This window comes from Rhagoletis zephyria, unplaced genomic scaffold (assembly GCF_001687245.7).
Source record: "Rhagoletis zephyria isolate East Lansing unplaced genomic scaffold, Rhagoletis_zephyria_1.1 Rzeph_scaffold_00115, whole genome shotgun sequence".
In the NCBI taxonomy this organism is placed as follows: domain Eukaryota; kingdom Metazoa; phylum Arthropoda; class Insecta; order Diptera; family Tephritidae; genus Rhagoletis; species Rhagoletis zephyria.
Genome location: NW_016157199.1, coordinates 285,687 through 311,255, shown reverse-complemented (window position 1 = coordinate 311,255; position 25,569 = coordinate 285,687). Strand labels below are relative to the sequence as shown.

At 36.1% G+C, this 25,569-nt stretch overlaps 1 protein-coding gene across 2 annotated transcripts in view; it reads right to left on the bottom strand.

Annotated features, from left to right (window-relative positions):
- Nucleotides 1-21,308, bottom strand: part of LOC108378363 (glycogen phosphorylase) — a 72,341-nt gene extending 51,033 nt beyond the window's left edge. The window contains exons 1-2 of one of the 2 annotated variants that reach the window (XM_017634664.1): nucleotides 20,794-21,308; nucleotides 3,320-3,848 (exon numbers count right to left, since the gene is read on the bottom strand). In XM_017634664.1, coding sequence (XP_017490153.1) covers nucleotides 3,320-3,848; nucleotides 20,794-21,036 — 772 coding nt within the window. In that variant the 5' untranslated portion in view covers nucleotides 21,037-21,308. Of the gene's footprint in view, nucleotides 1-3,319; nucleotides 3,849-20,441; nucleotides 20,517-20,793 lie in introns of those variants that run through there. The other variant, XM_017634671.1, reaches the window with a different exon arrangement.
- Between the last annotated feature and the right edge of the window lie 4,261 nt (nucleotides 21,309-25,569).

The following is a 25,569-nucleotide window of genomic DNA, read 5'->3' as shown; positions in this document are numbered from 1 at the left end:
TCTTCTTATTCTGGTACTTACAAACACCGTACCAAAGTTATAATACCGTTTCATGCTCATGAAAGGTATAAAAAGGGCTAAAAAAGAGCTAAAAAAAAGTCGTTGTGGCTAAAAATGGTAGCTAAAATTTTTTACTTACATATACATATGTAAGTATACAGGCAAATATTTTCAATAAGTAATGGTATAGAAAAACAATGAACTCTGGAAAAAAAGCAAATATTTTATCCAACCAAAAACCTTCAAGTGATTGTACCATCAGGCCCGAAGGATATAACTTACCAGCATGCTGGTACAGTATTTATTTCTTTACAAATGAGGCCGTGGAAAATCGAAATGATTAGAGCCGAAATTTCATAATTTTTCTACCATTTTGTTAAACGTTGTTTTTTTTTTTAATTCACAACTGCAATATCGTGCACTTAATCTTCCACAAACATGGCTTTGACTCATATAGTGCAAGAAATTTCCGACAAAATACTTTTTACTTAGAAAATTGAGCTAATTTCACCACTTACGACACCAGCAGCTGGTACAATCACACCACAAGAACATACACAGCCAAACGACTTGATGGGCCATTTAACAAATTAAGCATATTAAGAGCCGTTACCTACCTACACCTGTGCTAAGTTCGCCTTGTGAATTCTCAAATAGTGGAAAAAAGCAACAAGAATTCACAAGGCGAACTTAGCACAGTGTGTAGTAGACTTCTGGAACTTGGTATGGAGATAAACGAAATCAATCTCATACTAATGGAGAAAAATTAGAAAAAGGGGCGTGGCACCTCCCATACAAACCGAGATTTTCATACTGCATATCTCTGGAAATGTTCACGGTAGAGTATTGGAACTTGGCACGGAGATATTTAAAATCAATCGGGGCGTGGCCCTTCATATAAAAGCCGAATATTTCATACCGCATATCTCTGGAATAGTTCATGGAAGAGTACTGGCATATCTCTGGAAATGTTCACGGTAGAGTACTGGAACTTGGTATGGAAATATATGAAATAAATCGCATACTATTGGAGAAAAAGTGGAGCTTTTGGAAAAGGAGGCGTGGCACCTCCCATAGAAACCGAATTTTTTTTACTGCATATCCCTGAAAGAATTCATGATAGAGTACTGGAACTTGGTATGGAGAAATATAAAATCAATCGCATACTCTTGGAGAAAAATTGTTGCTATTGGAGAAGGGGCCTTGGCACCTCCCATACAAACCAAATTTTTCATACTGCATATCTCCGAAAATGTTCATGGTACAGTACTGGAACTTCGTATGGAGTAATTTATGTATATATCAAATCAAACCCATACTCATGGACAAAAATTGGGCTATTTGAAAAGGGGTGTGGGGCCTACAAACGTACCGACTTTAATTATCCTTGATTGTATTAATAATACTTCTGTAGGTGTGTTTGTGAGTGAAATCCTCCTAAATGGGTGTGCGGATTTTAACGAAATTTTTTGTGTGTGTTTGAGTTGGTCTATGGATGGTTTAGTTTCACAATTTAAACCGCCAGTTGGCGCTGTGGTTGAGTTATTGCTAAAAATCTAATTTTTGATCCAATTTAGCTAATATTTAAAATATTTATTGGTAACGGTATGAGCAATACTATTGCAAAAAAGTGCTGCCAGGTGGCGCTGGAGTCGAGTTATTAATAAAAATAGTCAAGTGAGAAAAGGTGACGTGAATGTCAGATTAAATCGACCTGTTTTCCTATATTGTTATGCGTTTAAGCTTTTAAGGTATTTCGTCTGAAATAAGTATATCGTCGTTTAAAGTAAAAAACCGCGTATCGTCATTCTGCAAAACCGCGTAACTGACATTGGCTGCCAAAAATTGGATTTGCTCACACAAGCTCTTGGCTCAATCCTTATCCATTCGTCCTGAAATATACTAGCCTAAAATGCGATTTCTTTATACAAAAGAGAATCATTTTGAAATATGAATGTTTTTACTCTCTAGAAAATAATTTATGCAACCTCACATACGCAGTTTTGCATTATCTTGATACGCGGTTTTGCATTTTCCTGATACGCGGTTTTGTACTTTAAACGACGATATGTATAGTATATTGCATTTCTGTAGAACAATGATACGCACCCATTTTGAAATTACCACCAACTATACTATAAAGCTTCTAGGACAGATTCACTATAGAACCGGATCATTGTTGCCGACAGGTAGTGAAGAGGAAATAGTTCTTCAAATTTATTTCGTTTTACGATTAACCGTGCTATTAAATGCTGTACAATTGGAGAATTTTAAGAACTTCTTCACGGACATAACACTTTCTTTAGGTTATTTAAAGTGGCAAATGACCACCAACCGATAATCTTAGCAGATGAATGTGCCAATGAAATGAATTGTTAGTGAAAATGTTGGACCAAAAAGTTTCAATAATAAATATTAATTTAGAGCGGGACGAAGTTCGCCGGGTCTGCTAGTTTATTCTATTTTTAATAAGGGGATCTCATTCAAACAATGGGAAACTTAGGAATTTGTGTGGTATGTTAAAAAATAAAAATGTTTGCTGTGACGGGTGGGACATCCAAGAAGCATTTTTATGATATGAATGCCAATAACTTCTCATCATAACCGTATTTTCTTAATAACTTACAACCATTTTAAAGTCCATGAATTGTTCTTTCTTTCTGGATAATTATTCCTTGCATTGTCACCTTTAGTACATGCGGAATGCCTTGAAAACTTTATGCAAAAATATTTCAGCATATTATAGATGCATTTCTAATAGTCAAATAGAAAACATAGTAGAAAATAAATCAATAAAAATCTATTTGTAAAGAATTATTCTACCTGCTTTACTGGTTTTACAGATTTAAGCACAATTTATGTAATTTAGTTTTTTACCTGATGTGTCGTCTTCGCTTTAATGAAAGATTTCAATTAAAGACCAATTGTGAAAATTAGTTTTTTTGCGGCAGCGACGCGCCGGTTAAATAATGTAAAATACTTCAAACTAAAGATAAGGGCTTAAATCAACTGTGTTTCATAGTGTTGAACAACTATATAGAGAGACATTTTTTATTATTATGAATTTAATATATTATTTAGAATAAACGAAAAAATAGTATCAAATATGATCCTATAAGGAAGTAGGGTTAAATCGAATTTTTTTTTGTGATACTATTGGTCAACTATGCCTGGGCGTCTTTCTTCGTCGTCAATTATATTTAAGCGTTTTTCTTCGTCGACATTTTTCTCATACATATATTTTCGCGGTCAACTATTGAGCGCTCGTCTTTCTTCGTATGCACCTACGATATGTATACAGAAAAATATGTTTACTCACAGAATTTCAGATTGAAATCGATGGGACTCTTAGCTGACCATAAACGCAGGGTATTGACATGATTGTTTCCATAACCGGGAATGGGGTTATCATATGGCATGGCATAGACAACCTGCGTATCCACCCACTTCTTACCCTCGGGATTGTCGACCACGCGACCGTAGAAATGAACGGGCTTCATGAATTCTGGTCGGGCTTTCTCCCATGGATTACCGTAGCGCAGCCAATCATCAGGCTCCTCCTGTTGCTCTCCATTTAAGATCTTCTGTGCAAAAATTCCGTATTCATAACGAATACCGTAACCATAAGCGGCCAGGCCGAGTGTAGCCATAGAGTCCAAGAAACAAGCAGCTAACCGACCCAAGCCGCCATTGCCCAAACCAGCATCCTCTTCCATCTCCTCGAGATTCTCAATGTCCAAACCCAACTGGTACATCGCCTCTTCACATTCACTCTGAATTCCTAGGTTAATCATAGTGTTTTGGAGTGATCGACCCATGTAGTATTCCAGAGACAAATAGTAGACGCGCTAGATGGGAAGAAAAGGAAATAGGAAATAGATTAACTACTTACTTGCCTTACAGAAAAATATCGGTATCTTAATTCACAAAGGCTCTAACGAACACTTTTATCGAAACTGCGAATTGCACAGATTTTGGTAGATTGTATTCAAATACACCCTCATTCGAAATTGTAGAGTGCTATTACCAAAAGCAAGGGAGTTACACGCCACTTTTTAAAAAGTCCTACCTGTTTTTGATACTTTTTTATAATGTCTTTGGCTTCTCTTGAAAAATAAAAAATTCTTTGGTTAGGGCCTTTGTGAATTAAGCTAACGATACGTGGAATTAAAAAATTTTTGTTAGTGTACATAAAGGAAATACGATAGTATTACATTGATGTATGTAAGTACAGCACTACCCGTTAATAAGACTCCCACTTGAATGGATTCTCCGCTTTGTTGCGAAAAGTTTACTGCTGGTAAAATTTTCTCATTTGAAGAACAATATGCTTTACCGGCTTTATTGTTCGGCGCTTAATTATATATGCCGCTTTCCAAATTAAACGTAACAAGATTCATGGCAGAAATACACCCGAAGGTTTGCCATTACTTGCCGAGGGGCGAAAAAATCATTTTTCTATATTTTTTTGTTGCTTTGACCAGGGGCTAGATTCTGTAACTGTGAGAAATGCGGTGTACACCATACAAACCGATTTTTTCACACTGCATATCTCTGGAAGCGTTCACGATAGAGCACTGGAACTTGGTATGGAGATACATATATAAAATAAATCGCATAGTCATGAAAAAAAATTGGGGTTATTGGAAAAAGGGGCGTGGCATCTCTCATACAAACCGGATTTTTCATACTGCATATCTCTGGAACTGTTCATGGTAGAGTACTGGAACTTGGTATGTACGAGATATATAAAATCAAACGCATAGTCTTGAAGAAAAATTTTGGCTTTTGGAAAAAGGGGAATGACACATCCCATAAAAGCCGAATCTTTCACACTGCATATCTTTGGAAGTATTCATGGTAGAATACTTCAACTTGGTATTCATATAAAAAATCAATCGAATAGCCATGAGGAAAAATTGGGGCTATTGAAAAAAGGGGCGTGGCACTTCCCATACAAAAAGAATTTTTCATACTGCATATCTCCGGAAGTGTTCATGATAGAGTACTAGAACTTGGTATTCATATATAAAATCAATCGCATAGTCATGAAGAAAAATTGGGACTTTTGGAAAAAGGTGGGTGACACCTCCCATACAAACCGAATCTTTCACACTGCATATCTCTGGAAGTGTTCATGGTAGAGTACTGGAACTTGGTATTCATATATAAAATCAATCGCACAGGCATGAAGAACAATTGGGGCTATTGGAAAATGGGGCGTGGCACTTCCCATACAAAACGAATTTTTCATACTGCATATCACCGGAAGTGTTCATGGTAGAGTACTCGAACATGGTATCAGAGCTGCCAACTATATTTAGCTATGAAGTGCTATATTGAGGATAAAAAAAGTGCCAAAAAGTGCCAAAATTGCCAAATAAAAAAATAAAAGTGCCATTCTCTTAAATTTTTCCCATGTAGCATTAAAATTAGAAAAACATTCCTAAAACACAAGTCCAAGGCCAAAGTAAGATAAACAAGTTGTATACACTATAGAAATTAGAAAATTTTAGTTGAGAAAAAGAAGTTCTCGCAAAGGATTTCACAAAAATGTATTGAAATATTACTGTTTTTCAAAAGTTTCATTTGGAGTAAAATAGGGCAAAATATGGCACGGTTTGAGCCAAGTTGGCATTCCTGCATGGGTGGAGGTATGTGAATCCCATACTCTTAGAGAAAATTGGGGCTATGTGAAAAGGGGGCAGTGCGCCTTTCAAACGCACTAAAACTATTACGTATCTTTGTATGCATACACATTTTTCCTATGTTATTTAAGACGGCAATTTATTTATTTATTTATTTATTTTGTCTACAGAAAATTGTATTCTTACAGACTATTACATTAATTACAAAGGTTTTTAAAAGTTTAAGCATAAAATAGCTCTTATTGAGATTGCATCTATTGCGATTGCACTATGCAATAAAAAGCAGTCAACTCTAATGTTAAAAATTAGGAACAATCGCCTTAAAAAGATTTCCAATTTCTTTGCAATGTATTCCTCCAGTAGTGATGATGCGTGCGGTAGTAGCCCAGAAAAAGGATATCCTAATGGAAATATCCTTCTGACAACCACCAAACCGTAATATCAGAAGATAAATGCGTCACTGAAAGTCATGAACGTGAACTGTTGGTGAAAATGTTGGACCAAAATGTTTCAAAACAAAAAATTTATTTTGAGCAGGACGATGTTCGCCGGGTCTGCTAGTATTCTTATACATTTATACGTATGTTTATACTTATAATAATAATAACCGCACAACAGCATTTTTGATTCATAGTACTTACATAAAAACTACTATTATACCTGTTTTTGTATTAATTGCGTTTAATCTGTACGATCCACAAGCAGTTAAATTTCCCTATCTGAATTTTGATTTAGCTCACTTTAGACCTAGGTGAGCGATATGTGTGTTCTAGTGGTCTTGATAGTGTTCCTCCATCGAACGAAGGTGAAAGCTATAACTCGTAAACAAGAGCTGCTAGAAAACGAATGAATATTTAGAATCAGCGACGTCAAGTTAGTAAACATCATCTGTAGGACTGACAGATGATCTCGTTTGTGAAGTACAGCAGAAAATGTCGTCTTTTTTTGATAAGCTTATATAACACTGTGCTACAGTCGAAACCAGCCCCCGGACTTTGTTAACATTTTTTGAAAGTATACCCATCCAGTAGTAAAACACTCGAAGGATTTGCAAAAGTTATCTCGTATTTTTATTTTATGCCCTACTAAAGTTTTCTTGTCCCGTCCTGAGTAGTTTTTAAATAAGGCGAAAAAACGGTTAAAAAAATGTTTGAGCGAAATTAAATCTTAAGACATATATAGTAAAATTTCATGAGAAATATTTTCGTAGAATATTTTAACCCATTAGCTGCTGCCTGAAAGGGTAATTTTGACCCTTACTCTAAGAAACCAGGACACACACACGAAATATGTACTGGCAATTTTTTTCTTGTCCGTTTTCTTGACAGCTGCATACTAGCCTCTAGTTGTAAAGGGCAAGGAAAAGCCCTTATTCTTGATAATATGAAGGTTTTAAACGTTCTATATTTTGTTTGGGCGCCACTTATATCAACTCACGTCGAGCGCACGTTTAGTACATTCAAGGCTTTTCTTCGTGAAAATCGAATGAAAATGCTACCAGAAAACTTCAAAATGCGTCTTGTGGTTCAATTTTACTACAACTATAGAGATTAAAGTTTTGTGAGTTAAAAACTCGAAAGGAGAAAATAGTCAAAGTAGAATTTTTTCATATAATGAAACTAGTTCATTGTTTTTCTCTTTTTACTTGTAAAATAGACATTTCTAAAACAAAAGCATTTTTNTAATTGAATTACAGAGAGTTGGAATTGAAAAGTATTGAATTTTCCTTTTAATGTGACTAAAACTCAACAAATTTTGAAACATCGGAAACATCCCTATCTGCGCGAACTTTTTGTGTTTTCCGTTGTGGGTTATTTATCAACTGCTAAAATTTCCCTTAGGCAAAGACACTTTGGCAAAGACTTTTAATTCTAAGTGTCTTAATTTTTGGGTTATTGTAAGACTGAAAAATATAAGTGGGCGTACATAAGTGGAAGCNAATAGACATTTCTAAAACAAAAGCATTTTTTTGATTATTTTTCGGGATTCTGTCTTTTTTAGAGCCTCTTTTTACCTTTTTTGCGATTTCTAGTGCCTTTTCTAGCCTATTTCGATGTTTTATTTTGCGTTTTTTTTATAGGTTTTTAGGTCCTGAAAATCCTTTCCCTGTTTATTACTTATTCTTTTGGGGAACATTCAGACATTCCGTGTGCACTCTTATCTTTCGATATTAAAAATGCTTTCTTAATCATTAAAAAAAAGCCCGGGTTCCCGTTGAAATTTCAACGAAATTGGGCCTTGGAACTTTAGACTCAGCAAAATCACGACGGCATGCATTTTTATTATATTTATAGGAAGGGTAAAGGAATGGTAAATAAATACAGGGAAATACATCCATATGTAAGCATTTTTATACCCGAGCGCACTTGTGCACAAGGGTATATTAATTTTGTTCACATAACGGTTGTTTGTAACAGCCAAAACGAATCGAGATAGATATAGACAAATGTATACATAAATGATCAGGATGAAAAAAGAAATCGATTAAGCCATGTCTNAATTTTCCTTTTAATGTGACTAAAACTCAACAAATTTTGAAACATCGGAAACATCCCTATCTGCGCGAACTTTTTGTGTTTTCCGTTGTGGGTTATTTATCAACTGCTAAAATTTCCCTTAGGCAAAGACACTTTGGCAAAGACTTTTAATTCTAAGTGTCTTAATTTTTGGGTTATTGTAAGACTGAAAAATATAAGTGGGCGTACATAAGTGGAAGCAAAGCGTTAGGCATTTCTTTACACGACATATATGTACACATACACGTGCGAACATTTATGACAAAGAAGAGAGCGTGCACATTCATAATATGATACACCGAAAATAAGTTATTTTATTTCATAGATAAAGAATAGGATAAAGGCAAAGGTAAAAATAAAAATAAAAACCAGAATTCGTAAGCATAAATGCAAAAATTAAGATCAAGGTATATTTAAAAATTTTACTAATATAAGGGCGTTCGTGGGTAACCGCGCTCTAACACTTATTTTTCCTCTTACAGCGATAAGTGTCCGTGTCCAACAGCAACGGAAAAAGATATGCAAATAACCGTTTCCCACTGAGAGGAGCACACATCTGCAAAAAATAAACCACTTGTTCTGTTTTGTGGGTTATTTCTTAAATAGTGACGGTTATTTTGGGACATTTTCAAAGTGGAGAGGGATATTTTCGACCTCTGCTTTCAGCAAAATCTGGAGCAAATTTTTGTTATAATAAGGTAAAGTCGCCCTTGCCTATATGATTATCATGTGCTAAGAAATAGTTTTTCGCATTTTCTGACAAACGTATTATTTTGAGTTGTGACTCTTTTGAAGACGGTGTGCGATATGTATTTTTCCACACAAAATCAGATACGAATTTGAGCTTTCAAATTTTAGCTTAATCAGTAATGCAAACATTTTATTATCTGTTGAGCACTCTTGGTGACCCACTTAAATATATGCAAATTCTAAAACTGAATCAACATGTACATATGTACATATATAATCGGCCTTATATATATGTATATGTTTCTGTATGGAATTATTTTACTGATAAGCAATTAGTAATTGGCGTGGATGTAATTATCACTAGAGTGGATAGAAAAAAGCAAAACAAGCGCTAAAAATATGTTCAAACAAATAAAGAATATCCACATATATAAATATGCACAAGCAATTTAATTTGTCAACTACAAAAAAACAATTAACTAAATGTTGTTTTAAATAATCGCAAGTAAATTGTCGCTTTTCTCGTAGGCATCTAAATCTCACATCTAAATTAGAAAAAGTTTTGTTTCTAACAGCAGTAGCCCCACGGCAGGCAATAGCAAACCTTCGAGTGTTTTTTTGTCATGAAAAAGCTTCTCATAAAAACCATTCGGAGGAGGCGTAAAACTGTAAGTCCCCCGATTTGTGTAACAACGTCAAGACGGACACCACAAATTGGAGGAAAACACTTTAGTTCCAAAGTATTATTATTGTTTATGTACATCGCATATGGGAGCTTCCATGGCAAACTGAACCTAAGGTCAAAAATTATTTTCTTTATAACACTAACAAACGTGTGGATAAGACATGTGTAAAAATCTTGAATCAACCAAAAAATAACAAATTAAAACATTAAATGCATTTTTATTACCTTTTTTACGTTTGGAAATCAAGTTCTAAGTAAACTTTTTGAGTGAGTTTAAAAAAGGTTGTGTTGAAAGTACTGTCAAATAATTTGCGATTCATAATTCAAGTGTTTGGTAAGAAAAATCTCGCTCCCTTCCATTTCGTTTGAACAAAAATTACGTACGAAAAGATGTAGTAACAAAGCAACTTATCACAACTAAAGCACAGAGAATTTTTCACAATTTTTTTATTCTTTATAAAAAAAATTGTACTAAATACATCAAAAAACACAAAAATAAAATTTCTAAACTTTGTGCAAAACTCAAGATATTCAATAAATTTGCATACAAATTTGCAACTTTTTAATTAGACTTTTTGTAAAAATTTTAAAAATGAAGTTTTGCAGCCTATTAAAATTTAGTTGATTTTTGGTGTTGCTTTTACTGAGAGTTTCTTCCATTCAAACTATGTTCGACAATTCTTTTTATATGGAAGACACTGTCAGCAAAAAAAAAAAGGCTAAAAATCAACGAAATTTGCTGGCAACTTCAGACTTGCACTTTATTAATTGGTACAAAAGGTATATTTTCAAAATTTTTCTAACAGATCTGATTAGAAATTGTGATTTGATGTACGGCACTGTACTTATAAGCACTCTAGGTTTCATGAAAGAAAAAAAATTTGAGTACAAGATAACATTAAAATATCAGTCAAATTTTTCGTTGCTGTGGACTTGTTTCAAAACTTCTGACTTTTCCTTAATATAATTGTAAAACTGTGTGCACGTCATTTTTAACGTATTTAGGTACATATGTATATTAATCATCAACTATTGCTTGTGCAAAGTTCAACTATCTGAAGATGTAACTATTTCACAAATGAAACCGGTGCACTGAGAGAAAGAAGTTTAGAATTAAAAAAAATGCTAAATTTAAGAAAATACGCATATGAAAGAGCACCAACCCAACTCGTAATACATCTAAGTATACACATTTTATTATTCAGTCTAGAAATATTAAATTTAAACGGAAGCTTTTTCATAATTAAGTTAAAAAATATATATTTAAATTCCATGCTGCCTGTGATGGGATTTGAACCCTGACCCTCTGAAAATTAACAAATTGTGGCAAGTATCTTTGCGCACTCATCTACAGCCAGACATGTAAATGTGCATTCAAATGCTGAGTTTGAATAAACACCACGCGTGCGTGGTATTAAAGTGTTGTTTTTAAATACGAACATTTTAGAACGATAATCAAATAAAAATATTCATGTTTACTATGCGTTATTTCCCTCAGTGAATTCATAAAATTGTAGTTATTTTTGAACTTTTATTCAAATTTGTGCAATCAAATCGAAAGCCGGGACATTTAAATGAAACCCGGGACATTTTAAGGTTGGACCGGGACACCGGGACAAATAGTCTAAAACCGGGACATGTCCGGGAAAACCGGGACGTCTGGCAGCCCTATAAAAGGCACAATCTTAAGATAAAACGTGAGAGAATTGAACCCCTGCTTGGCTTCTTGTATTTTTTAATAACTAATCTTTAATATGGACCACACTAAAAGCTCCTTTTCATATAAAAATTCATATCTGTCCTACCCGTGACAGAGGAGTTTCGGATTTTTTTTATAATAAAGCAATAATTTTTGGTGTAGTTTTTGCTTTGTCTGTATTCGTGGTTCTTTGTTTTATTATAAGACATAAAGTTTCCGTAAAACATATCGGCTCCAAAAAGCAAGTTCTTTTTTTTGCCCCACTCATGACAAAAGAAATAACTCAGATGTTTTCCATATAAAAGTAAGCTGGAATTAGTAGCTTTATCAAATGTAGAATTGTTGAGTACTTTATACTTAAATTTAAACAAGAAAGAACATTTTTTCTGTACAAATGTCCCACCCATGACGGTGGAATCGCCCATATACAAAATATCATATGAGCAAAATATTAAAATACTATACCAAGGATGGGCAGATTTTTGGCTCTTAAAGCAGCCATGGTATATACCGAATATCGTACGGGGTTATACCGCACTGTCCCGTAGTACGCCCGTTTTCGAAGGCCTAAAAGCTCCCTCTCTTTCTGCCCACGCTAGGTAGTAAACCACCATGTTCTCGGTCATTTCAGATTTCAATGAAAATGGACATTTAGCTTAATAATTCACATGCGAGTAAGAAGAATTTGAAGGTTTTCATTGTAATTTTTCTTTATATTACAAAGAATAGTGTTAGTTGTTAAGTTAGCAAGATGGTCCGATCCTCCGCTAGGGCACCTTGCCGTTGGTGCGGGGCTTAGTCGAATCACAACCAGACCTTATTATCGGGTGGTAGTGTAATCGTGTCTTTACCTCCGGGTACTGTGCGAATGCACTCCATATCCTATGGTTCGGGCTGCTTGTGAGCAATGACCAAGAACTGCCGACCCCCTAATCCAGGGTGTTTAGCGACACCGTGACCATTGGAAGGTTTGCAGCCAGGGGATTTACCAGACCGGCTGTATTTTAACGGCGCCTTCCTGACACCAGGCCGCCTCAGGGAGTAACGGTGGCCTTGCTGCGGCATGGGGCGCTGCCGTAGTGGACCGTTTGAATTCCCCTTATTATGACCTAGACCACTGCGCCCGCCTCGTCGGGTAGGTGGTCGTACGAATAAGATGAACACAAACAAACAAAAACAAAATCAAAAACAAAACCAAAATTCTACCGACAAAACTTCGAGTGGTGGAGGGGATTCGAAACCGATCCCTCTCTTTCGCTCCTCTTTAAACGAGCCGGAATCGACTCGTGGTCAGGGTGTAGCAGCTGCTGCTGCAGGGTGCAGTAAGGGGTCAGAGCCGACCCCATCGTCTGCACTTGTCTCTGGTGGAGCCGGTGGGAACCCGAGCGCATCCCGTATCGACCCTGTCAAGCGGCAGAGGTCGCAGGCGGGGAAAACCCACCTCTCCAAGAAACCCAGAGCGGGAGGGACGCCTAAGCTCTTTAGTGATATCGCTAAACAGGCGGGCTCTATCACTCTGGGCGTTTTGGATCGGGGTAAGGAGGACGGGGCCATCACAAGGGAGGACTGCAGGAAGGTGTCGTCGGCCTTATCAGGAGTTTTTATGAGGGTGGTCAGAGAAAACCCAGGGCCCCCGCCGCGGTGAGAGAGTGCTGGTTGGCACTAGGGCATGTTTAAGAAGGTGGTAGGCGCCGACGGGCGGTCGGCCTCGCTCTACAGGGCGGCAGTAGCGTTGGTCGGGGAGGTGTGGCAGGGAGCCAAACTCGAGGTTATGGACAAGGGGGGCCTTCCCTTGCGTCCGCGTGCTCGGGTCTGGCTTCTTTCGGCACCTTCCTCGCTAAGGGAGGTGGAAGGTATCGGGTCAGTTCGAGGCACGTAATAAAAGCGACATTACTGCCGTACTGATGAAAAATGGCAACATTGTTGCAACTGCCCAATACATTGCTAGAAATTCACACAGAACTCTATACTTCAATAATTCCCGCAACACTGCGGTTGTGATTGCAACTCGAACAAGCCCATCTTCCGCTTCTGCAACCCGGACCTTCCAGCGCATAACTGGAAGGCAATCCGGTTTGAGAGTTCCGACGGTGACTTCCGGCAAACACTGATGTTGCTGAATACGGAATCTCTCAAGCCTCTCGCAGAAAAACACGGAGTCACTATGGTTTCGAGAATGTAGTCATGAAGGTCTAACACACTGACTTCAGGGGATATGACGAGCCTGTTCCGGTTGCGCTGGCGGGCGTAAATACGAATGCGTAGGTATGGAGGTCAAATCCGACATGTCGGATGCTTCTTGCTTTTCAGACCAATCTTCCGCACTCTAAGGCGGTGTCAGCCAACCTTTTAATCCGCCTTGAGCAAGGTGAAGTTGATGTAGTCCTAATCCAGGAGCCGTGGTTGAGCAGCTGCAATAAGGTTTTCTGCTATCGGGACGAGGGACTACAGACTGGTGGTGCAGCGGGACGCAGTTAGACCTCGATCCTGCATGCTTATCAGGAAAGGAACCTAATGCTTTTATGCTGCCTCTTTTCAGCGATGGTGACATTGTGACGGTGAGCCTGGTGGGTGCAACCGGAGAACTCTGTTTGATCTCCGCTTATATAGCGCACGAGGATGGGGTGGAGCTACCTTCTGATATAATGTGCCGTATATCTGGCTGGACGAAGCGCATCCTAAGCACAAACCTTACAAGCATCTGAGGAGAACCAACTAGGACTTATACTGCAGAAGTCTGCAGGAAATGCTTCCTGTTGCACCGGTGAGGGGCGGAACCTGGACTGAAAGCGAAATTGACGAATTAATTGGTGTGTTCACCACCTCGTGTAAAAGGGCCATTGATATGTCTTGTCCCCTGAGTTACCACAAAGGTAAGAGCAAACCGCTATGGTGGTCGGAGGAGCTCTCCGATCTTAGGGCCTCGAGCAGAGACCTTTTCAATAGGGCCAGGAAGAGTAAATCAGCCTCCGACTGGGCACTGTATAAGATTGGGCTTGGTATATATAAGTCCGAGATTAGGAAAGCGAAGAGGACATCGTGGAAACTGTTCTGTGAAAGCGTGGAGGGCAATCAGGAATCTTGAAGATTTAGGTGAGTTCTCTCTGAGAATCCCGCTCTCCTGGGATACATCAGGGATGAGGGCGGCGGATGGGCAATGAGCAGCAAGGAGTCTCTTCGATTGTGCCATTTGTGTTGTGTATGAGGTTTGACGAGCCGCTGAAAGTAATTTTAATAAAAATGAATTTTTTTTTTTTTCTGTCCGCCATGTTGAGGTTTGATCAAACCGCTTGCGTTGTGTATGGAAAGTTCACGCGGTAGAACAGGCGTATGCACCCACTTTGGGAAAGCCTGGTCTAAGGGCCTGTGCCACCAATTTTTTTTAAGTATCAAAGTATTAAGTTAGAAAAAAAATAAAAAAGTGCTATATGGTTTCATACCTATGCTTTTTATTATTGTCAATGACCAAAAAATCATGTAATGCACATTCATGCACATACACATGTATGTACGTGAAGAAAAATATCTTAGTTATATGCAATTAAAACTAATAACTGCCATTTACGTTAATTATCAAACTATGTGATACATTCCACGTTAAACTCGTTGGAAATTATGTCAAAAAGATGAAACTACCTTCAGTGTCGACTTTATTTTGACTACGAATACGCCCCGCTATATTCTCAACAGTTTGTAACAAGGGCGTAGCCAGTTAGGGGCAGGGGAGAGGGGCAGTTGTCCCCTAAGTTTCTCTTACCATTCTGTGATGATCAGGATGAAAAAACCCAACGACAAAAACACTTCCTTTTCCGTTAAATGTTGTTGTGAATGACTTAAAGAGGTTCCAGAAATAAGAAATACTGTCTCTGCCCTAAAAGATGTGATCAACTTTTTTCGCGAATCAATGACACGTAAGAATTATGCTCCTGATATATAACGCGTTGTGTTAAACAAGATGGTCGGAAAAATATAACGCTATCAGGAAATTTTCACAAAATTTTCCTGAAGTTGTGGAAGCTTTAGAAAAGTGGTCAATTCGGGGAAACTTTTCCACAAGAAAGTATGCGTATAAATTGTGTGCTGCTATAACAAGGCCGATGTTCATCATTTCTTTAATGACAATTGGTAAATAATCAACGTTGCTGGACAGCAAACACTTTGCAAATGAAGACAATTAGCCCATCGCCATCGGTCAGCATATTGAAAATATTTTTTAGGTGGTTAAGAATGATCGCAAGAATGCAGACGGAGTCTTTTCGGAGCTAATTAAAAAATCTCGTATGCTTACGGCCGATCTAGGAGTACAAATTTCTCTACCACGTTTGGCAGGTAAACAAAAAAAATGAAAATGAGTACTGGCGACGCACAGTGGGAAGATAATATTTAATTGCTTCAGATGCTTAGATTTGTTGTAAAAAGTGGCCATACAAAAATTTACCTTGATCAAGGATCGATTAGATGACACCAGAGGTCCTTTGAGGAGGGTTTGTAGCAAAAACGGTATATTGAAGGTATCTATATATATTAATATGCCACAATACAATTTTGAACCCCCTTTTTTGAGGGCACCGTTCTCTTGAAAGGATATAACTTCCTCTAATCCAGAAATGTCTACCCCATTATACAGGGGGCGTGGCATCTGACATACAGACTAAAATCTGAAAACTGATGTATCTCTAAAACCAATCACGGTGGGGAACTGAAACTTGGCACGGATGCATAAATACTAAATACCCTACTTACGGTGAAAAATAATAGGTATTGGAAAAGGGGGCGTGGCACTTCCAATATAAACTGAAATTCTCATATCGCTTATCTCTGGAATCGCTTATGCTAACGTTCTGCAATTTGACACAGCTACATATATTATCAATTCCGTACTTATGGCGAAAAGTGGTGGATAATGGAACAGGGGGCGTGGCACCTCCCATACAAACAGAAATTCTCAATCGCTTATCTCTGGAACCGCTTTTGCTAACATCCTGAATTTTGAAACATATGTTAACAATGCCGTACTTATGGCGAAAAATTGTAGGTTTTGGAAAAGGGGCATGGCATCTCCCATACAAACCGAATTTCAAATATCGCCTTATCTATGGAACCGCTTTTGCTAACGTACTTATGGCGAAAAGTAGTTTGTATTGTAAAGGGCTATATGGCACCTCCCAGATTTCTCCCAGATTTCAAAATCGCATTGAATGATTGTTATTTTGTGGAAAAGTTTTTAGGAGGATTTTTATTCCGATAGGGAGCTTAGGGATTGAGAGGTATTCTAAAGAATCCTATTTATGGTCACATTTACTTCATCTTTTAAATATTTGGTACCCAAACGTGTGATGCAAAAATATTAACTTTTGGCCCAGTCCTGACAAAACCCGTGTGAACACCTTCGAGGTACTTTCTTAACTTCGACCGATTCTGAGGAACAGAAAGAGGAGTTTATGTAGATGGTGGAAATATAGTTTTAACCTTCCCAAGGGGTCTGAGACCAATATAATCGAAAACGTATTTACAGTTTAAATTAATTTTAATTTCAAGTTTAAATGTAAAATTGTTTAATATATTCATTTATATTGTAATGAATATATAACTTATAACTACATATTTATTTTTTTATATATTTTTTTGAGTTAAGTCTGCGAAATGTCACTGTCGGAGTGTGAACTTTCATCCGCTTCATCAGTCGCAACTCTTGGGTAACTATGACCATTTTTTCGTACAGACTCTGCTTGATATAATATGGAATTGGACATTGTTGCAAGGTCGTGCAAAGTCTGGCTTAAGCAGTATCTAAAAGTAGGAATCATGGGGAGTCTCACAAAAAATTTTAAGAAAAGTACATGACAGTACAGTGCTTAGTTTGCCCAAAAAAGTTCGACTTTGTTAATATTTTTTGACGAAAAAACGCCCAATTTTGACACATTACTCTAGCTACGTCCCTCATCACATTTTAATTGTTTTTATTTCATAAAACAAAACATCATTTTCTATGCCAAATAGATTCTTTTCAGCGTTCTGGCACTCCACTGTGATAAACAACACACCACTTTTTAAAAATGTTTATTTGATTTGTGAAATTTTTAGAAAACAAACTTTCAAAACATCAAATTTGACCTACAAAAAAACTACTAAAGTGGTCTTTAAAACGCCAAAGGATCATTTTTTCTATGTAATTGTAAATTGTATTGTAATTATCAAAACATCAAAATTCCACTTTGATTTTTTCCCGGCTAATGTCGTCATATGGCCCATTGTGCGACGGTCTACGATGTTTAATACCGCCTCTTTATAACTACGCTTTTTCAATGTAAATACTCCAGCTTTTTCGCTGTCTATATTGCACCCATTGTATTCGATTAAATGTTCCAGTGAAAAGGTACAAAAGAACGCGATGCATTTTCAACAGATCTATGATCTAGGTATGGGCAGTGAACTCATTCTTTGGTACAATTTATGGAAAAGAATTTGTCCGAAGAAGATTTGAAGGATGTTGAAGTTGTAGATCGATTTAAAGAAGAAAACGAATTTCTATCAGTGATAAATAAGTGTATTTCTATTTTGAGTGCTTTTCCTGTTGAGCGATCGTTTAGTACATTTCGAAGAGTAAAAACTTGGCTCAGAAGCACAACAGGAGAAGAAAGGCTTTTGGATGCCTCATGAGCATCTATAGAAAACTCGTTACCGAAGACCACGAAATGATTCAGGAGGACATAATCGAAAAGTTTGCTGAAAATCGTTATTAGCGTTGCGATGATTAAATAAAAGATATATTAAAAAAATTACCAATTATATTTTTGTTGCGAAAAATAGTCACGTTGTTGAAATTTAGTTATTTATTAAAAAAGGGGGTTTTAAAAAGCTGAAAGCACTGTATCCGGTTAATAAAGCGCAATATCTTCCATAATACTTCATTAAATTGAATGATTGAAACATCATGTTGAAGGTCAGCTTCACCACTTTAGGTAAAAATAAAAACTTAATAGGGTTGCCACCGGCTCAAATTTTTGGGACTTAAAGATGTATCGAGTAAAATATTACAACGCATTCAGTGAATGAAAGGCATTTAAATGCAATCTTAACCAGAAGTAAAACTTTTGAATAGGGCTACCAACTATTTAAAAATTTTAATCTATATACATACATATATAAAACAATGTTGCTTACGTAATACTGAGCATAGCTCTAAGAATGGATTGTCCTACGCGAGCTGTCTTTTTGTTGTGTTTTTCTCTTCTTAAGGAAAACTGTTAACATTTTCTGATTAAAAAATTTCGGAAAAAAATTATTTTCCCTAGATTTTGTACTAGAAATTTTTTTATTTCCCTAATTTTGGTCGTAATATTACAATTGAAATGGTTGTCAAGGTTCAAAAGTGTATCAATGCTAATCTATTATGTAGGTTAGGTTAGGTTAGAGTGCGTTGCAAATTATTATCGGTTCCATTTGCAGTTGCCGGATGTGAAAAATGTATGACGGAAATTAGATTAAAAATACAAAATCAGGCTTATCATGAGTTTCATTTTCCTCGAACCGGTTCACTTTTTAACCGACCAAAAAAGGAGGAGGTTATCAGTTCGGCGGAATATTTTTTTTTATGTATGTTACCCGCATAACTTTGGACCACGATTTCGATAATTCTTTTTGCGTCGGAAAGGTAGTATCTCAGAGGTGGTCCCATACTAATCTTAGATCGGTTTAGATCCGATCATTGGATCAAGAAATATATATATCGTCGTTTAAAGTACAAAACCGCATATCGTCATTCTGCAAAACCGCGTAACTGACATTGGCTGCCAAAAATTGGATTTGCTCACACAAGCTCTTGGCTCAATCCTTATCCATTCGTCCTGAAATATACTATCCAGAAATGCGATTGCTTTTTAAAAAAGAGAACCGATTTGAAATATGAGTATTTTTACGCTCTAGAAAATAATTTCTACAACTTCACATACGCGGTTTGTTGATACGCGGTTTTGCACTTTAAACGACGGTATGTATATTTATATGAGAATTTTAAGTTTTTTTTTCTGCTAAAAATTACTTGTTACTTTTCGTTTCCGTGTATTCACAACGGGCGGATGAAAAAATATCGGGCGAAACTCACGATAAGGCTGAATGAGAATATCTGGCGTGTATATTTCTTTTGCGAATATGCTTCGATTGCTTTGAAGAGAGTTAGCATTTTTTGACATTGGATTTTCAGTGTTCGTAAACCATTCACCGATCAAATGATGATGAAACATTCAGAAGGAACAAGCTCCTTAACAACTGAAACAAATTTATTTCGTTGGCAACTCTGATATCGAAATTGATCAGTGTTGAGCGATTAACTGTTATATGAGACGCAAGATCATTGCAAGAACTTCATCACGGACACAACGCTTTAGTTAGGTTATTTAAAATGGCAATGGAAGATATGCCTTCTGACGACCACAAAACTATAATTAGAGCAGATAAATGTGCCACTGGAAACCATTAAAAGAATTGTTGGTGAAGGTGTTGTACCAAAAATTTTCAAACAAAAAATTAATTTTGGCGAGACGAAGCTCGCCGAGTACGCTAGTGAAAGTCTATTTCTCTTTTATATCGGATTATTCTTTAAGCTCATTTGACCGCTAAACGTTGCAATATTTTCAATCAAATTTTAATTTGTTCAAATATAAAACAAATTCAAATAGAGGAAATTCAAATGCATTAATACCAGTTTAAATAACATAACATGGACGATTTCCTGGTACCAACGGCTTTTGCACATTCAAAAAAATGGGGAAAATACCACAACCCTACTGTTTAGTTTTTCGCTACTGCGCTGCAACTTCATTTCATAAATTCGCGAATTATGCATAAACGAAACCATTTTTGAATTCATGAAGTGAAGAATCATGAATTGTGCCGCATAAACGTAGTAATAGAGACTCAGAGTATGAGTCTTCGTAAGATCCTCTTGCTTATGTTACTATTTGAATATGCGTGTATGTACGTATGTATTAAGTTCATCGTTATGATTGCATATATCGATATCTATGTGGGTACATGGAAATAGAATATTTGTCTATTTACAGTGTATTTAGAAAATTTATATATGTACATATGTAAGTAGATTTAAGTTTTTTTTATTGAGGGATGAAAATAACATGTTGTTGTAATAGTTGCTTTAAATTCTGTAAGATTTGAGTGTGTTATGTATCGATTTTTATACAAACCTAATCTTATATATCGACGGTGATACTGCAAAACGGTCTTTGTCTATTAGTACCCTTGACACTTAGAGGGTCTCTTACGCGCACCGGAATGCATCTGTTAATCTTTACACCATAATAAACGAATGACAAAACTGTCTACCTTTGGCTGATGAAGATGAACGGTTGCCAGAAGCGATCAGATACAGACAACAGATCAATTAAGCACCAGAGGTAGTAAGTGGCATAGAACGTTTTGCAGTATCACCGACTATATATAGTATATTTCTATATTAAGATAGCGATATGCATGTGATTAATATACATAAGTATGTATGCACATAGCCGCTCTTTCCGAGGCACTCGTAGCACTTACTTTTGGATCCTTTTCATAGTACATCTGCTGGGTGCGTATCCATCGGCCCACCATGTTATCACGCACAGTGTTGGCCAATGCAAAGTAGTAATCGCGCATCGTTGCCACATTACGATCTTTCACCAACGTATAGTGGAGATGACGATTAAAATTTTTCTTGACCAGTGTGACATTGCCAACCTCGGCAATTCCGCGCACACTAATTTGCTTACGGCGCTCTTCGTCTGTTTGCGGCCTCGACATGGTTTCAAAATTTGCTTTCTCCTTTTTATTTATTAACTTTAAATACTGTAATTTTTATTTTTTTCACTATAACCGTAGAGTACACTAACGTTTCCTATTTATATTTAATTATATTTTTTATTTAACAGGTAAAGAATCTGACCCTAACATCACACCGTACCGCACCGCAGTAGATAAACGGCAACTGCTTTTTTATTTTTTTCGGACGACCACAGATAACAACGAACGACAACCGTTTGCAACGAGCTCTGGAGTACTTCTCAACGAAAACTTTTTCTTTAGTGTTAGCTCACTCGCCCCAAAAGATTAGTTTCGTTTCGTTGCCATGGCGCTCTACTTTAGAAAATATCGAGCGAGCTCTCTTTCATTTGTTTATGCTCCCATAATCAACGAATACTGTGCTCTTTCTTCTCTCTTACATATTATATATATATACATATATACAATGCATATTATACTGATAAGCGGCTAGTCAAATCTGTTAAATAATTGTGAAAACCAAAACTTGTTTAGCATCATGTCCAATACGGTAAAAGATGACCTTATAAACCTAATTGTCAACCAGGCAAATAATTATTCCACCCGCCCACAAATAGAGTTCAGACGCCGCTCTCAGTCATAGCGGTATGCAGCAGTTCAACTCTCTTCGAAAGCAAACATTTCATCGGTCACCTTGTCCGAAGGTCATACATGCGTATACAGTTTGCCGCGCAAGCGAACAGTAAAGCGTTTATAAACATAGTATAGCTAACGTTTTGTGAGAGTTTTTTCGCTCTGTACACGAAGCACCTATCAGTTGGATATCTCACTCCCCATGGAAAGCGAAAGCATTTTCGGTAAATTCCACTTTTGTTTTGTTGTGCTTGTTTGTGGCACTTCATACCAGTTATGGAAAATTGGGTACAATCGTACCTTTTTCTGACGATGTGTGGTGGTTGATATTAATATTTTATGTAGATATGTATGTATGTATGTACATATGTACAGCTGTAATTGACTCCCATTTCCCTTATCATTTCTTGATCCGAAAATTCGTTGTCATTGTTTTTTGTTTACGTTATAAAGTGCTACAATCAGCATGGGTTTTTTATTTAACTTGTAATATTTAATTCAAAATTTCCTAATTCAGATACATGCATGTATCTTCCGTATCGTATCTGCCAAATGCAATACTACGTATGAGGTGGCATAGAGGAAAATTTAAAGTCTGATTATAACAACTTAACTTAACGGAACTTAGAACTTAGAAAATCAAAATGACGTGGCATTATGTTACGTTAAGTTTCGGCTGTTCAATTATAAGCAACATCCATTTAGATAACTTTTAAGTTAGAGCCTGTAAGTTACGTTAATTTGCCATAATCAGATCATTATTTTGGTTACCCTGCCTCAATGCTTCCTTACTTCACAAATTTAATAGTAAATAATCAGCATATTTAGTAAGTTTAGTTAGCAAACCATTCAAACGTTTTGAAGTAAATAAGTTTCTTCGCTCTTTTGCGAAATTTTCGGACTATCCTATACATACAACGTGTAATACCACATTTGGCGCATACGAGGTATTGCTCGCCAAGCGACGATATGGACATATCTATTTACATCTATCATAAAAATGCACTTATAAAGAATTCAAAGACATTTTACACCTTGCAACTATTATCGTCAAAACGTCATATACATATGTATATAATAATAATAACAATAATAATTGTAATAATAATAATAATAATAATAATTTAGGGTATTCACAACGATGGCGTAAGTGTCGTATTGTTGTATGCCGTAAACTTTAAAAGTTTAAACCACAACCAACTATTTTCAAACACTGAAAATTCATAAAAGGACTTTTATGATACCTTGCGAACCGCCTTTATATATTTTTAGGAGCTTTAAATTTACGGCATACGACAATACGACACTTATGACACCGTTGTGAATGCCCCAATTATAAAATTCGAAATTATTGCGCAAAGTTAAACGTCAACGAAATGCGAGTATTCACGTAATGACTGTTAAATGCAGAGAGCGTTAATGTATCTCTCTATACAAGTATGTATACCACTACCAATCGGTCGTATGGTAGTCCGCAACGCTTCACCCAGTACAAAACTTTAATTTTCTAAGCTTAAAGATAGTAGGCCCACTTTGTCATCTACATACATATATGCCATTATAGAGAAAAACCCAAGGCGAATTCATACAAGGTGGTATCGATGCAACAAATAAAACAATTACTTGTATTTTGTTTTTGATTCTATCGGGCCATTGTCAAATTTCAGCTATCCTTCCCAAATGAAAAAGAGCGACAGAAAAAACAAACACTCTCACGTTTTCCCTCACTCACTAGCGAAAAACAAAATTTTTACAATCAAACGCTACTCACAACTGATGAAACAACACCACCTTATATAAATTCATCTAGGAAAAACCTCAGATTTTGTTAAAAAAAAAAAAAAAAATAAATCGAGGACACGGCAGTTTAAATGGCCGTACCTCTTGAAGGAAAAATCTTATAGCATCATTCGAGAGTGCATTCTGAAGGATAATAATTTTTTTTAATTTTTCTACGTAATAGTCTAAGTAGGGTTGCCAACATTTTCTAAGAAATTTATAGTACTTTTTCAAAAAAATCTGAAAACATATAGTACACTTCAAATAAATATAGTATTATATTTAAAAGAAAATATTAAAACGCTTTTTACGTGTACATCTTTTTTCTTTCTTATGCATTTCCTCTTTATATTTCTTTGAAAGTATCATATGCTTTAACGTAATCAATATTAAAACTATTATAAATCAAAAGTTAATTTTTATTAGTGAGGTAGTCGCTTTGGTTCTCTCATATCGCCTTTGACATTCATAATAAAAAAAAACTCTTTATGTGAATGCCGAAGTTGCAGGAATAGAGAGTAGGAACGAAATAATTTTAAGTAAATTTGGTAATTCATTCTAAGTATTTTAAAAAATGTTGCAATATTTTATCTGTGGTTCTATTAATAAACTCAGTATGACCTTTTATTTTAAAGAATATACATTTCTTTTGCAAATTACTGAAATATATTAATATTTATAATACAAGAAATATAGTATTTTTGCAAACTATATTTTTTTCCAACAGTATATAGTACGCAGTCCGAAAAAATAGTACAATACTATATATTATAGTACGCTTGGCAACCCTAAGTCTAAGATCCGACAAGGGGACGACCTTCACCCATCTGTTCAATGAATGAAATCTATTTTGTATGAAATTTAACGTGTTAATAATTATTTTTCGAGTGGGTTGGCTGAAAAAATCCTGGGCAGGATATTTTCAATTAAATATTCAAAATTTATTACTATTTTTTTAATTTTGTACTCATTTGCTTAATGTACAAATTATATACCGATCGAAAGTATTAAGCCCATAGAATGAAAAAGCGTTGGGTTGTCTATTTTTTCCTGGCCTACCTATCGGGTTGGCAGGTATGAACAGTTAGGTAATACTAGTAGTTTTCACTCATCTATTTAACACATACTGTAGGCTTTATGCTTTCGATTGGTATATATGTAATTTGTTGTAATTTTTGAATATTTCATTAATTGGCATTATTTTTCAGCTAACTCGTTAAATTGGTGACAGGTAATAAGACCAACGGAAATAAGGTCAATTGACTTTATTTCCCACCCTGGTGCGAAACAAAGTCAATTGACATTATTACCTTTTTAAAAACGAAATAAAATCCATTGACATTATTTCCCTTTCAAACATTAAATTTGTTTAGGTTCGCGGCGACCCGCGTACCCCGCGCACACCACGTCACGCTACGCCGCGGCCCTCCCCCCCGGCCCCCCTTCCCCGTCTCCCACCGTGCTGTAACGCAGGTAGATTTATTTTTTGTATACGTTGAAATAAAATTTTTATATATTTTATACATCGAGGGCTTATATTCAATAAAATACCCTCTATCTGCCCACTTTTCACAAAGATGAGATTCTGATATAAAAATCCACCTAAGCTTTAACTGTCATCAGTGATATTAATGCTACGTTATTTAACGACAGGTAATAAGTCCCAGATGGTTTCTAAAATCACAAATTAGTTTTTGTGCAAATTGCAGATAGAGGGTATTAATGAATTCAAGCCCTCGATATTTCACATTTTTATATTTGTAAGTTATTGGAAGCAGGGATGCCAACTTGGCTCAAACCGTGCCATTTGTTCCTATTTTACTTCAAATGGCACTTAATTTTTCAATTTGGCACAAAATGCCAAAATGGCACTTTTGTAAAAAAAATAACATTTCAATACATTTTTGTGAAATCCTTTGCGTGCACTTCTTTTTCTCAACTAAAATTTTCTAATTTATAAAGGCTATTCAACTGGTTTATCTTATTTTAGCATTGCACTTTTGTTTGGGAAATGTAGCTTTATTTTTTGCTTAATGTGAATGATTAAAAGGAATGACACCTTTTTTGGCACTTTTATTTTTCTATTTGGCACATTTTGGCACTTTTTTATCCTCAATATGGCACCTCATAACTAAGGATAGT